Source organism: Mustela lutreola, chromosome X, assembly GCF_030435805.1.
Source record: "Mustela lutreola isolate mMusLut2 chromosome X, mMusLut2.pri, whole genome shotgun sequence".
Classification (NCBI taxonomy): domain Eukaryota; kingdom Metazoa; phylum Chordata; class Mammalia; order Carnivora; family Mustelidae; genus Mustela; species Mustela lutreola.
In genome coordinates this window covers 47,168,292-47,184,398 of record NC_081308.1, presented here as the reverse complement: position 1 = coordinate 47,184,398, position 16,107 = coordinate 47,168,292, and the positions used below count along the sequence as shown (strand labels likewise).

The 16,107-nt window shown below is 36.4% G+C and overlaps 1 protein-coding gene and 1 pseudogene across 2 annotated transcripts in view; both read left to right on the top strand.

The window, feature by feature from the left end:
* The window catches only part of FAM120C (family with sequence similarity 120 member C), a 125,236-nt gene that overhangs the window by 35,687 nt on the left and 73,442 nt on the right, over positions 1 to 16,107 (top strand). For both annotated transcript variants that reach the window (XM_059158762.1, XM_059158765.1), the window contains exons 5-7: positions 14,352 to 14,454; positions 15,025 to 15,101; positions 15,545 to 15,825. In XM_059158762.1, coding sequence (XP_059014745.1) covers positions 14,352 to 14,454; positions 15,025 to 15,101; positions 15,545 to 15,825 — 461 coding nt within the window. The remainder of the gene's footprint in view (positions 1 to 14,351; positions 14,455 to 15,024; positions 15,102 to 15,544; positions 15,826 to 16,107) is intronic.
* Positions 4,816 to 7,814, top strand: LOC131822252 (non-histone chromosomal protein HMG-14-like; annotated as a pseudogene).

Here is a 16,107-nt window from a genome sequence, read left to right as displayed (position 1 = left end):
TGGAAGTTTTCCTTCCATTTCTATTTTTTGGAACAGTTTCAGGAGAATAGGAATTAGTTCTTCTTTAAATATATACATCATATATATGTCTATGTGTGAATGTGTATGATGGATGTGTGTATATATGTATTATATATACAAACACACACACATAATACACACACACACACATAATACACACACACACACACACACACATCCATACACACACACACACACACATAATACACACACACACACACACACATCCATACACACACACACACACACACACACCACATCTTCTTCATCCATTTATCTGTCAGTGGACATCTGGGCTCTTTCCACAGTTTGGCTATTGTGGACATGGCTGCTATAAACATTGGGATGCAAGTGCCCCTTCAGATCACTACATTTGTATCTTTGGAGTAAATACCCGGTATTGCAATTGCTGCATCATAGGGTAGCTCTTTTTTCAACTTTTTGAGGAACCTCCATACTGTTTTCCAAAGTGGCTGCACCAGCTTGCATTCCCACCAACAGTGTAGGAGGGTTCCTCTTTCTCCACATCCTCCCCAACATCTGTCATCTGTTGTTTCCTGATTTGTTAATTTTAGCTATTCTGACTGATGTGCAGTGGTATCTCATTGTGGTTTTGATTTGTATTTCCCTGATGCTGATTGATATTGAGCACTTTGTTATGGTGTGTTGGCCATTTGGAGGTCTTCTTTGCAGAAATGTCTGTTCATGTCTTCTGCCCATTTCTTGATTGGATTATTTGTTTTTTGGGTATTAAGTTTGATACATTCTTTATAAATTTTGGACAGTAGCCTTTTATCTGATATGTCATTTGCAAGTATCTTCTCCCATTCTTTCAATTGTCTTTTGGTTTTGTTGACTGTTTCTTGCTGTGTAAAAGCTTTTTATTTTGATGAAGTCCCAATAGTTCATTCTTGCCTTTGGAGATGTGTCCAGCAAGATGCTGCTGTGGCTGAGGTCAGGGAGTTGCTACCTATATTCTCCTATAGGATTTTGATGGATTCCTGTCTCACATTGAGGTCTTTCATCCATTTTGAATTTATTTTTGTATATGGTGTGAAAAGTGCTCAAGTTTCATTCTTTTGTATGTTGCTCTCTAGTTTTCCCAACACCATTTGTGAAAGAAATTTTCCCATTGATATTCTTTCCTGCTTTGTCAAAGATTAGTTGACCATAGAGTGAGGGTCCATTCCTGAGTTCTCTGTTCTGTTCCATTGATCTATGTGTCTGTTTTTGTGCCAGTACCATGCTGTCTTGATGATGACAGCTTTGTAATACAGCTTGAAGTATAGAATTGTGATGCCACTATCTTTAGTTTTTTTCAACATTCCTTTGGCTATTCAGGGTTTTTTCTGATTCCATACACTTTTAGGATTATTTGTTCCAGTTCTGTGATAAAAGTTGATGGTATTTTGATAGGGATTGACCTAAATCTGTAGATTGCTCTAGGTGGCGTTGACATTTTTAACAACATCTGTTCTTCCAGTCTGTGAGCATCGAATATTTTTCCATTTCTTTGTGCCTTCCTCAATTTCTTTCATGATTATTCTATAGTTTTATGAGTACAGATACTTTGCCTCTTTGGTTAGGTTTATTCCTAGGTATTTTGGGTGCAATTGTAACTCCTTATTTCTTTCTCTGCTGCTTCATTATTGGTGTACAGAAATGCAACTGATTTCTGTGCATTGATTTTATATCCTGCCACTTTGCTGAATTCCTGTATGAGTTCTAGCAATATTGGGGTGGAGTCTTTGGAGTTTTCCACATAGAGGATCATGTCATCTGCAAAGAGTGAGAGTTTGACTTCTTTGCCAATTTGTATGCCTTGTTATTTCTTTTTATTTTCTGATTGCTGAGGCTAGGACAAGCCCCATACATTTTTTACATTTAAGTATTTTATAATTAAGGTACCTATTTGGTTTTTTTATTTCAATTTCTAATTGTTCATTGCTACTGTATTAAAATATGATTGTTTTTTGTGTGTTGACCTTGTATCCTGCAACCTTCCTAAACTCACAAGAAGTTTTTTAGTAGATTTCTTGGTATTTCTGTGTAGATGATCAATTGGCTGTGAATCAGGACAGTTTTATTTCTTTTCTAGTCTCTTTGCCTTTTTTTTTTTTCTTACTGCACCATCTAGGATTTCCAAACAATGGTGATTAGGAGTGATGAGAGAGGCTATATCTTTTTCTCATGTTCTCAATCCTTGGGAAGAGCATTCAGTCAGCATTAAGTTTTATATTAGCTATAGTTTTTGTCAATGTACATTATCAGGCTGAGGAAGTTATGCTCCTCTTTTACTAAGAGTACTTGTCATTAAAGAATGGTCTGTTTTGTCAAATGTATTTTTTTGCATCTACTGATAAGCTCATGTGCTTTTTCTTCTTTCTTCTTCTTTTGAATATTGAACCTTCTTTGCATTCCCAGGATGTGCTGAAGGTATACTTCCTTTCTTATATTATTGGATTTGAATAGTACTTTATTTAACATTTTTGCATTTATTTTCTTGAGGAATATTGGTCTATAGGGTTTTTTTTTTGTGTGTGTGCTGTCTTTGTCTGGTTTGGTGTATCAGGGTAATGCTGGACTCAAATGAGTTGGCAAGTGTTCTTCTCTTTTTGGGGGGAAAGATTGTGTAGAATTAGTTTTTCCTCTTTAATTGGTAGAATTTGCCAGTGATTTCTTGCAGAGATTTCTTTGAATTTATGCTGTTCAGAGTTTTCTAAGCTAATTGAATATCTAAGTATGTCTTTTACTAAGTTTGAAAAGTTTTCAGCTATTTTTTTCAAATAGTTGTCCTGTTCCATGTTTTCTTTTCCTTCCATGAGTATAATGACACCAATGTTAGAAATTTTGGTATTCCTGTGTATCCTTGAGGCTCTATATTTTTCAGTAAAATTTCATTTTTATCACTGATTTTCACACTGGATAATTTCTTTTGATTTATCATCAATTTCATTGACTCTTTCCTTGGTCATCTCTGGTCTGCTATAGAGCCCATCCAATGAGGTTTTTTTAAATTTTGGTTATGAATTTGGTTATGAATTGTTAAGTTCTAAAATTTCCATTTAGTTCTTCTTTACATATGATCTTTTTTTGCAGAGGCTTTCTGTCTTTCTTTTTTGTTTCAGAAGTGTTCACCTTACTTTCAAGCACTTTTATAAAGCTGCTTTGATGTCTTTGTCAGATAATTCCAGCATGTTTGTCATCTTGGCATTGAAATTCTTGGTCTTGTTTCAATATAATAGGGAATGTTTACAGTTCTGTTTTAGGAGGCAATTGACCCATTTAGGTTCAGACCACAGGTTCTTACCATCCTTCTGTGGGCAGTGGTATCATTGTCAATGCAATTTTCAAAGTTTGCAAACTTATTTGGCTTGGTCCCATGTGTATGCTACCCACTCAGTATCCAGTCTGGGACTTGTTTGGTTGTTTATTTCTTCAGTTCTCAGAGTCTATTGTCTGCTGTTTAGTGTCAGATCCACCCATTCTGTTGTTCCCTCTCTATTATCTCTTCAGTACTTCTAGTTCATATGGTTCCACCCTTTCTCAGTGTCTGGGGCTAACCAGCAGAAGGATAGAAAGAGAGGAAAAGCATCAAAGGTTTGCCATACCCTACTGAGACTGCTGCTTCTCTGATTGGAGAAGAAGGTTGCCATGCTGCTACATTAAGTTTGTTTCAGGCTGGTACACATGAGAACAGACAAAAGGAAAAGAAAAAAATTTGGGGGTGTTTCCGCATACTTTCTTGAGTTTTCAAGAACCCCTTTCCCATTTTAAGCCAGAACTAAACTTAGGTTTCCCCTGGTGCTCTCTGTCCACATCAGTGTATGCTTCCAGGTGTTAGGCTGCAGTCTGTCCACACCAAGGGATACTGCAAGAAAAAGAAATGCGAAACTCACACATGATTCTGTGATACTTTGAATTCTGGTCTTCTTCCCCAGTCCTCCTGCCACTGTTTACTTTTTCACAGTCTTCAAATAGTTGCTCCTAGGTTTTATGACAAACTTCCAATGGGAATAAGGTAGTATGTTTACTCCGTCTTATCTGGAATAGAACTCTCTCCGTAGATTTTTTTTTTTTTTTAAGCAAATAAAGCATGAAATCAGCACTTCTTTTTGGGAACATAAGTTTTCCTAACTAGTTATGTGGTAGCACAATCTAGTATCCATTACTTTACATCTAACTTTCTAGCATAATTAGAAAAAGGGTTGTTTTTCATTTAAAAAAATGTACTTGGGCTTTATTTTCCCAAAGGGCTTAATTTCTTTTTATATTCAAATCATTATTTTTCCAAGTGCCTTTCCTAACATCTTTCATAATTCTTTCTTCCACTGTTGTTGAACACTAACTGTACTAGATCTCTTGTTCCATGACTTCTAGCATGATGTACACAGTCCTCCATCATTTCCCTTGACTTAAGGAAATCTTGACCTTTATGATAGATTTTGCTCATTCACTTTTTGATTTCCATTGTACTTTCAGCTGTTTGCAAAGGCACTGACTCACAAAGAAAGAAATTCACATAGTGAGTAGGGAGAGATTTTAATGTTAAGTAGGAGATACTGTTTAGATGGAGAATAAATTTTCCTTCCCTTTTTTATTGTGATAAAATATATATAGCATAAGGGGGGCGGGCTCTCAATCCAGTTCCATCTGGTTCCCCCCCCCCCCCCCCCCGCACGTTGCAGCAGCTCCTGCGGGAGGAGCGGCAGTGGCCAGACAGCCCAGCTTCGCGAAGGCTCTGGGCGCGCGGCGGCCCTCAGCCACCGGGCTCGTGCCTGCCCCACCACCATGATGCCCAAGAGGAAGGTGAGCTCCGCTGAGGGCGCGGCGAAGGAGGAGCCCAAGAGGAGGTCGGCGGGGTTGTCTGCGAAGCCTGTGCCTAAGAAAGGAAGTGAAGCCCAAGAAGGCGGCAGCAAAGGATAAATCTTCAGACAAAAAAGTGCAAACATAGGAGAAAAGGGGAGCAAAGGGAAAATAGGCTGAAGTGGCTAACCAAGAAATGAAAGAACACTTACCTGCCGAAAATGGAGAAATAAAAAATGAGGAGAGTCCAGTATCCAATGAAGCAGGAGAGAAAGAAGCCAACTCTGATTAATATCACATACCATGTCTTATCAGTGGTCCCTGTCTCCCTTCTTGTACAAACCAGAGGAATATTTTTATCAACTATTTTGTAAATGCAAGTTTTTTAGTAGCTCTAGAAACATTTTTAAGAAGGACAGAATCCCACCTCATCCCATTTTTTAAGTGTAAATGCTTTTTTTTAAGAGGTGAAATCATTTGCTGGTTGTTTATTTTTTGGTACAACCAGAAAATAGTGGGGTATTGAATGTGGGAGGCTTTGATTGTCTTGGGTGTCAGCTCAACATCCATAGATGGGGTAGTTTTTTATATCCTGTAATACCAAGCATACTAAATGGCAATTTGGAGTCAGTCGTGCATTTGATATGTCTTGAATCTTTTAAATTACTCCTTTTCCCATGTTGTTTTGGTAGAATTGTTGCCTAAAGAAAACCACTCCTAGATCTTGGCTCTCTCTGTCAGAATTCTTGTGCACTCTGTAACATCTTGGTTGTGGTAGTCCAGTTTTCCTAGTAACTCTGTTAATGTGCTGTGCAAGATTGAAAATTTGAGTATGTAGTGTATATGATATTAAATTATGAATTAATGGGACTTAACACTGTAACAGTGTATCAGCATTTGAATCTATTGGTACTTGATACACTGTTAAGGAAAATTGCCTCCAAATTTTAAGCTGGAAGGTCACTGGAATAACTTTTAGAAAAGAATCACAACTACGTGATTTTTTAGATTTTTGGTACGTACATTAGGAATTGTGTACAAAATTGAAATGTCTGTACTGATCCTCAGAACAACCAATAAAAACTCAGTTACGAAAATATATATATATAACATAAAATTTACCATCTTAATCATTTTAAGTGTGTAGTTCAGTGGTATTAAATACATTCATAGTGTTGTGTACCCATCACCATCATCCATCTTCATTATTCTTCATCTTGTAAAACTGAAACTCTGTACCCATTAAATGATATCTTTCCATTTTCCCCTCCCCTCTAGCCCTTGGCAACCCCAGTTCTACTTTCTTTCCCTATGATTTTTTTAGAAGATTTTTATTTATTTATCTATTTATTTGACAGAGAGCAAGGGAGAGAGAGAGCACAAGCAGGGGGAACAGCAGAGGGATAAGGAGAAGCAGGCTTCCCACCGAGCAGGGAGCCTGATGTGGGACTCCATCCAAGGACCCTGAGATAATGACCTGAGCTAAAGGCAGACACTTAACTTACTGAACCACCTAGGCACCCTTCTTTCCCTATGATTTTAACCACTTTAGGTGCCTCATCTAAATGGAATTAAACATTATTTGTCTTTTTGTGACTGACTTATTGCACTTAGCACAGTTTCCTCAAGATTTATCCATGTTGTAACATGTGACAGAATTTCTTTCCTTTTAAACCAAATAATATTCCATCATATGTTGATGGGAAAATGTTTCTAAGTGTTCATCTGAGTGGTGAATATTTTTGATGTTACAGCTTTTGGTTCCCTTTAGAACTTTATGATCTTTGGAATCTGGATAATGACTATTCATTAAAAACAAGGATCCCCCTTTTCACTAAACAATAAGAACAAAAAATTTAAAAAATAGGGACTTTGCTGTGAATTCCACCCTAAATGTTTTACAGTGTTTCCTAATCTCCTTTGTATGTATATATGTATGTTTTGATGTGTTAAAATTTTTAACCTGCTTTTTTCACTTAACATTATGTCTTAAAACAGTTTTCATCGTTGTTGTATAATTTTCATACATATCATTTTTAGCAGTTGTAGAATTATGAGAGCTCTCCTAAACAAACATAAAAAAAACTGCTAGGTAATAGCATTAAAGGACAATGTTCTTCTCTGCTTCCCATGTTCTCTGGCGATCTATAGAAGAAAAGGGGAGGATATTATTAAACATGATCATATATGAAATACTGAATATACTTCCACAGACAAGGTCTCATGCTAGACACTAAAATATAAGTGTGAATAAACTCTTCTCTGTTCTTGCAGAACTTTTGGTCAAATGTGAGGCAGAGGCACATAAATAAGTAAAATGAAGAAAAACCACAATAAATATGTCACAGGAGGAAAGGTTTCATAGAAGTTGTACCCTTGAAGGAAGAGTAAATGTTATGTCAGAGCACAGAAGAGTGATACATTGAGAGACATACTCATAATTCAGTATTTCAGGGAATGAGGTCATAGATCTTTATTCACTGATGTTGAATAGTTTACAAGTTAAGTGCAGAAATCAAGTTGAAAAAACAGTATAATAATATGATTCCACATATATGAAAAAAGCAAAACTATATTGGTATATATACATAATATGTATATGACAGGACACAGATCAAACTGATAACACTGGTCACTTCTGGGGAGGGGAGTAAGTACAGAGCTATAGATATTAAGGAAGACTGTATGTCTTTTATCTTTTAGGAGATTGTTAGGTGTGTAATTAAATACAATCTGGAAATAATAGTGAATATGTAACTAATGGAACCTTGATACAGTGGAATATTATTCAGCCAAATATCATTCTATAAGTCAGTAATTTGCATGTAATCTTGAGAGTTGGGATACTTTTTCAGACAATTACATACTCAAAAGATTATTGAGAAAGCAGAGTGATTTTATTTCTAAGTGAGGCTAGAGGACCTGGTGATCTTGATTTCTGTGTTTGTGTGCCTGAATGTTTATAAATAAAGACATCTGGAATGTTATATAGATCCTAGAATGTTAACAATTATAGATTCTGAGAGAGAAGATTATAAATGTTTAAAATTATACCTTTTTGGATTACATATTTTAATAATTTTTATATATTTCTATAAGAAATGTTTTTTGTAGCTAGATGGTTATTTTGTAGAAGGTACTCAACATTGGGGCTATATGGTGAATTGGGCACTCTCATGCATTGATAATGAGAGTATAATTTAAGACATCGGTTTTGGAAAGAGATTTACTATCATGTCAAAAGTCTATGCATTTTAGACTTAAAGACTCCTGCGGATTGAAAGTGAGGAGATGGAGAACCATCTGTCATGTAGTGAACATCAAAAGAAAGCTGGAGTAGCCATGCTTCTCTCAGACAAATGAGATTCTAAAACAAAGACTAACGAGATGAAGAAGGGCATTATCATAATTAAGGGATCTGTTCATCAAGAAGATCTAACAGTTATAAATATGTATACCCCTAACTCGGGAGCACCCAAATATATAAATCAATTTATAATAAACATAAATCCATTGATAATAATACAATAATAGCAGTAGACTTTAATACCCCACTTAGAGCAATGGACAGATCATCTAAGAAAAGCAGCAGGGAAACTTGGCTTTGAATGACACACTGGGCCAGGTGGACTTAAAAGATAATATTCAGAACATTTCATCCTAAAGCAGCAGAATACACATTCTTTTCGAGTGCATGTGGAACATTCTCCAGAATGATTCACATACGGGGTCAAAAATCAGCCCTCAACAAATACAAAGAGACTGAGATCATAACATGCATAGTTTTAGACCACAACATTACAAAACTTGAAGTCAACCATAAGAAAAAAAAAAAAAAAAGGAAAGACTGCAGATACATGGAGATTAAGGAACATTCTACTGAAGAGTGAATGGGTTAACCAAGAATTAAAGAAGAAATTTAAAAATACATGGAAGCAAATGAAAATAGAAACATGTCTGTCCAAAACCTTTGGGATGCAGCAGTGGCAGTATTAAGAGGGAATTACATTGTTACGCAGTCCTACCTCACGAAAGAAGAAAAGTCTCAAATACATAATCTAACCTTACACCTAAAGGAGCTGGAAAAAGAACAGCAAATAACCACCTAAAGGAGTCGGAAAATGAATAGCAAATAAAGTCTAAGTCCTTGAGAAAAAGGGAAATAATAAACATTAGAGTATAAATAAACTATATAAAAACCAAACCAAAAGAAAACAAAAACCCCATAGAACAGGTTAAAAAAACTAAGAGCTAGTTATTTGAAATAATTGGGAAAATTGATAAACCCCTATCAAAAAGAAAGGAGAAAGGACACAAATAGATAAAAATCATGAGTGAAAGAGTAGTGATCACAACCAACACCACAGAAACACAGTTATAAAACAGTACTATGAAAAATTATATGCCAAAACACCACGCAACTTGAAAGAAATGGACAAATTCCTAAAAACCTACAAACTGCCAAAACTGAAACAGAAACAAATAGCAAATTTGAACAGATCCATAACAGAAAAGAAATTAAATCAGTAATCAAAAATCTCCCAACAAACAAGAGCCTAGGGCCAGATGGTTTCCTAGGAGAATTCTACAAGACATTTAAATAAGAGTTAATACCTATTCTCCCCAAACTGTTTCAGAAAATAGAAATGGAAGGAAAAGTTCCAAACTCATTGTATGAAGCCAGTATTACCTTGATTACAAAACAAAAAAAGACCCCACTAAAAAGGAGAATTAAAGGCAAATATTCCTGATAAACATGGATGTAAAAATTCTCAGTAAACTACTAGCAAATCAAATTCAACAATACATTAAAATAATTATTTATCATGTTCAAGTAGGATTTAATCCTGGGCCGCAGAAGTGATTCCGTATTCACAAATCAATCACATCATATTAATAAAAGAAAGGATAAGAAACATATGATCCTATCAATAGATGCAAAAAAAGCATTTGACAAAATAAAGCATCCTTTCTTGATTAAAAAAAAACCCTCAACAATGTAGGGATAGAAGGAACTTGCTTCAACCTCATATAGGCCATAAACAAATGACCCACAACTAATATCATCCTCAATGGGGAAAAACAGAGCCCTTCCCCTATGGTCAGGAACCAGACAAGGATGTCTGCTGTCACCATTATTTAACATAGGCATCCAAATTGGCAAGGAAGAAGTCAAACTTTCACTATTGGCAGATAACACGATACTCTATGTAGAAAACCCAAAAGACTCCACCAAAAAATTGCTAGAACTCATACATGAATTCAGCAGAGTTGCAGAATATAAAATTAATGTGCAGAAATCTGCATTTCTATACACCAATAATGAAGCAGCAAAAAGAGAAATCAAGGAATCGATCCCCTTTGCAATTGCACCCAAAACAAGAAGATAACCTAGGAATAAACCTTACTATAAGGAGGTTAAAAAAATCTGTACTCTCAAAACTAGAGAACATTTATGAAAGAAATTGAGGAGGACACAAAGAAATGGAAAAGCATTCCATGTGCATTAGAAGAACAAACATTATTAAGATGTTTATACTACCCAAAGCAGTTTACACATTTAATGAAATCCCTATTAAAATGCCACCAGCATTTTTCATAGAGCTGGAACAAAACATCCTACAGTTCGTTTGGAACCACAAAAGATCCTAAATAGCCAAAGCAGGCCTGAAAAAGAAGACTAAAACTGGAAGCATCACAGCTCCAGATTTCAAGTTATAGTACAAAGCTATAGTCATTAAAACTGTATGCTACTGACACAAAACAGACGTTTATATCAGTGGAACAGAATAGAAAACCCAGAAATGGACTCTCAACTCTTTGGTCAACTAATCTTTGATAAGGCAGAAAGGAATATCCAATGGAAAAAGAAAACAGTCCCTTTAACAAATGGTGTTGAAAAAACTGGACAGCAGCACGCACAAGTATGAAACTGGATTACTTTCTTATACCATACACAAAAATAAATTCAAAATGGATGAAAGACCTCAACATGAGACAGGAATCCATCAAAATCCTAGAGAACACAGGTATAAACCTCTTTCACCTTGGCAGCAGCAACTTCTTCATAGACACATCTCCAAATGCAAGGAAAACAAAACCAAAAATGAACTGTTCAGACTTATTCAAGATAAAAACAGAACTAAAAGGCAGCATATGGAATGGGAGAAGATATTTACAAACAACATATCTGATAAAGGGCTAGTATCCAAAATCAATAAAGAACTTACTAAACTCAACACCCCAGAAAACAAATAATCCAATTAAGAACTGGGCAGTAGACATGTATAGACACTTTTCCAAAAAATGACATTCAGATGGCTAACAAACATATGAAAAGATGCTCAACATCACTCATCATCAGGGAAATACAAACAAAAAATAACAATGAGTTACTACCTCACACCTGTCAGAATGGCTAAAATTAACAACACCAGAAACAACAGGTGTTGGTGAGGATGCAGAGAAAGGGGCCCCTTCTTGCACTATTAGTGGGGATGCAAACTGATACAGCTACTACTCTAGAGAACTTGGAGTTTCCTCAAAAAGTTAAAAATAGAACTGTCCTACCATCCAGCAATTGTGCTACTAGGCATTTATCCAAAGAATACAAAAATACAGATTCAAAGTGGTACATGCACTCTGATGTTTATAGCAGCATTATCAACAGTAGCCAAACTATAGAAAGAGCCCAAATGTCTTTAGGTTGATGAATGAATGAAGATGTGATGTGTATATATAACACACACACACACATACATACACTGGAATATTACTCAGCCATCAAAAGAGTGAAATCTTCCCATTTGCGATAATGTGTATGGAACTAGAGTGTATGACGCTAAGTGAAATACATGTCAGTCAGAGAAAGGCTAATGCCATATGATCTCATTCACGTGTGGAATTTAAGAAACAAAACAGGATCATTAAGGAAGGGGGAAAAGAACAAATGGAGAGAGGGAAACAAGCCATAAGAGACTTTTTAAAAAAAGATTTAATTAATTTATTTATTTTAGAGAGAGTGGGGTGGAGGGCAGATGGGGAGAGAAGGGACAAGCAGACTCCTCATTGAGTGTGGAGCCCAGTGTGGGTTTGATCTCATGACCCCGATATTACAACCTTAGCCAAAGCCAAGAGTCAGATGCTCAACTGAGTGAGCCACTCAGGTGCCCCTAAACCATAAGAGATTCTTAACTATAGAGAACAAAGTGAGGGTTTTTGGAGGGAGGTGTGTGGGGGATGGGATAGATGAGTAATGGTTACTAAAAAGGGCACTTTTGATGAACACTGGGTGTTGTATGTAGTGATGACTCACTGAATTCTACTGTAGAAACCAATATTACATGGTACATTAACAAACTAAAATTTAAATTTAAAAAATGTGTCTATGAAAATTACCATATCCTTTGACCTAATATTTTCCACTTCTAAGAAGTGGACCAGAGAAGTCCCTATGAAATAATCCAAGAAATTTATGTAAAATCATGCTTATTAAAGCATTTTATATAATGATAAAGTAGAAATGACTTTAATAGTTTATATTCCATTTGATGAAATGTTAGGAAGTTCATAAAATTATATCCAAGAGGACTTTAAAATTACGTTGGAAAAGGTTTGATAAGGAAAAACTCCTCAGTCAGCCCTAATCCCTCAGAGATGAACAGTATTTGTACTTCTTTTGCCATAGATCGGTTTTACTTCTACTTGAACTTCATATGTACTCTTTTGTGTCTGTCTCTCTTCTTTCACGTAGTATAAGGTGTTTGAGATTTATCTGTGTTGTACTTTGTTCTTTTTAGAACTGTGTAGTATTCCATTGTAGGAATCTACCACAATTTATCCGTTCTTCTCTTGGTATACATTTGAGTTATTTGAGTTTGGGCTATTATGAATAAAGTTCTTGTTAGCATTTTCATTCCTATCTTTTGGTGGGCACATGTAGTCATTTTTCCTAGGTAAATACTTGGAAGTAGGATTGCTGCACCATATGGTAAATATATGTTTAACTTTTTAAGAAACTGCCATTCGGTTGTCCAAATTATACCAGTATATGCTCCTACCAGCGATGCACTGCAGTTCCAGTTATTCCATATCCGTACCAGTGCCTGATGCTTATAACCTTTAATTTTAAGATATATAGTGATGAAACATTGTGGTTTTTATATATGTTTTAGTGCTTTTTATTTTAGTGTTCAGACCTTTTGAACCAATGATTCCACTTTGGGGACATTTTCCTAGGAATGTAATCTGAAATCCAGAAAAAATTTATATGTACATATATGCTCTTTGTTGCATAACTTACAATAGCCAAATGTGAGAAATAACCTAAATGTCAGGTATTAGGGTAGTAGTTACGTAATTTATGATAACATTTATGCTTAAAAATATGGTCATTCAAAATTATAATAGAAGGAGAATATGAAATTATATAGTATCAACTATAGAAAAATGTGTACATTAAAATAGCCCAGCAATATGTCAACAAAAAAGTTTATTTTAAAATACTGGAAGAAGGGACACCTGAGTGGCTTAGTTGATTAAGTGTCTAACTCTTGATTTTAGCTCAGGTCATGATCTCAGGGTCCTGGGATTGAGTTCAGTGTCAGGCTCTGTGATCAGTATGGAGTCTGCTTGAGGATTCTGTTTCTCCTTCTGCCCCTCACCCCACTCACATGCTTGAGAATTCTCTCTCTCTCTCTTCCCCCACCCCTCAAATAACTAAATCTTTTTTTAAGATTTAAAAAATAAAATATATAAGATAAAATACTGGAAGAAAATGACAAAAATATCTTTGGGTGGTGGTACTGTGTAATTTTTCCCCACTCTTATCTATTTTTTCTAATGATCATATGAACATTTTAGAATAGCACAAAATATAAGTAAACTTCAGTTTCTTATTATTTTTAAGCTTAATTTTTTAATTTTACATTTTATAATGCTTTATCACTACTTAATTTTTTCTGCACCATGAAAAATTGCTCTGTTTCTTTTTTTTCAAAAGATTTTCTTTATTTATTTCACACAGAGAGAGAGAGACCACAAGTAGGCAGAGGGGCAAGAAGAGTAGGGGAGTGGGGGAGCAGACTCCCCGCTGAGCAGAGAGCCCGACGTGGGACTCGATCCCAGGACCCTGAGATCATGACCTGAGCCTAAGGCAGAGGTTTAACCCACTGAGCCACCCAGGCATCCTCTTTTACTTTCTTTCTTTCTTTTTTAAAGATTTTATTTATGTATTTGACAGAGAGAAAGACACAGCAGGAGAGGGAACACAAGCAGAGGCAGTGGGAGAGGGAGAAGTAGGCTTCCCGCTGAGCAGGGTGCCTGATGTGGGGCACAATCCCAGGACCCTGGGATCATGACCTGAGTCTAAGGCAGACGCTTAACGACTGAGCCACCCAGGCGCACTTTGGGTTTCTTAATATATTTCATTTCTGCTACTGTTTTGACTCTTCAATTATACATTGCATGAAAAACATACTCTCATGTTGTTTCTTCTTCTGAACATCTGATGTTCCAATGTCCAGTCCAGGACAGAAGATAAAATAGAGCGATTCAAGAAAGCAGTTGAATATTATTCTGTCACAACCAAACTCTCTTCACTGCCAGTGGGTCCCTCGTCCTTTCTAGGTAAGGCTTCCATCTGATACAGAGCTTCTGTATCCAAAGGGGAAACCGAGTCCCTCATGGGAACTCCTGGGCCAGAGTGAAATGACAACTTGTATTGCACTCTTAGAGAAGTCGTTCCTATTTGGTGGATATTTTCCTTTCGATTTTCATGTAATAAGAGTGGTGACCTGAGACACAGGGCACTGGTTTCTCAAGTTTGTGGATGGTGTCCAATGCCATTTCCTTTGCTTGGGCTTCTTCTGGTACTAATCTCCATTATGGCCTGGTGTAAGAAAAATAGCCCTGTCTTTCAGTTCAGGCCTGAGTTTGAATTCCACCTCTGCTGCTTAATACCTGTGTGATCTTAACTAGTCACATTTACATGTATGTTATGTGGCTCATGATACCTATTTTATAGGATTTTTTAAAAAATAAAATAATTTCTCTAAGTTTCTTGTCATGGCACATAGCTGGTGTTCAATAAATTATAACTTATCTGTTAATAATTTTTCAAGCAATGTGGGGTTAGCAGAATGTATATGGTAGAATTACTAGGATTGACTGAAGTATAACACTTTCTCTTGGCTTCAGGTTTTCGAAATAATCGGCTTGGAAATCCTCCCCTTCCACGAAATCAGATGAGCACTATCTCTGCTGGAAAGCCAATGGTAATATCTTTCAAGAGTCCTAAGACCATGTATTAGCATTAGACTCAGTTTGCTTCTTGATTTTTATACTCTGAGTTAAGGAGTTAAGATAATTCAATGTTATCAGAATATCAAGGCTCTATATACCTATGTTGCATTCTCAACTCGAGGCTGGCAGATTATGTAAAGAAAACATCCAGATTAGTAATCACTAGGGCACTGTGAAGGTAGATTAGCTAATGTTGGAGAGTGGTTCTAAGAGTCATGTATTGGTCCATTGCCCTGCCCCTGGAGGGTTCTGTCCATATTTCACTGTTAGAATAATTTCTTATTATTCTCAGTAGGTTCTTTGTATCCCAACAATCCCTGCTACTGGCATTATCCACTGTATCACAACTTCTGAGGGAACCATTCTGGAGCCTGTTCAAATGTTAAATAGCTTTTCTGTCTGTTTTATCCTTTAGTTTTCTCACCATGTGCCCCAGAAAATGAAATATCCACCACCATTCCCAATTGGACCCAACTCCTCTCTTCTCTTCTCTCCCCATGCTTTGGGGGAATCCCATGCTTTTTCTGAGGATCCCATGCTGCAGGACAGCCCCTTTGCCAGTTGGGCTGTCTCTTATGATTCCTCTGCATCCCATTTTCCCAATTACTTGACTTCCAAAACCTCACCTCCTTTGGGACCAGACTCTTCTCACTCCTCTTCCTCTGATGGTGATGAACCAAATGGAACCAGCTCTGAGTAAGTATCTCAGTAGGCACTCAAGAGAACAGACTTTTGGAGAAGGAAAAATATATATATATATATATATATATATATATATATTTATTTATTTTGCTTGTAACCTGGGTGGGGCGTGGGGAAGTATATGTTTCTGGCTTTTCTCTGTGGCTCTTTATGCTTGACTACTTCATACTCATATTGACTCTGCACCAGTGGTAATTTTCAGCTACCCATGCCCCTGCAATAAAAGGAAGCATTGCAGCTGGTTAGGGAAGCTGTAGGTATGGGTGTGCTACATGT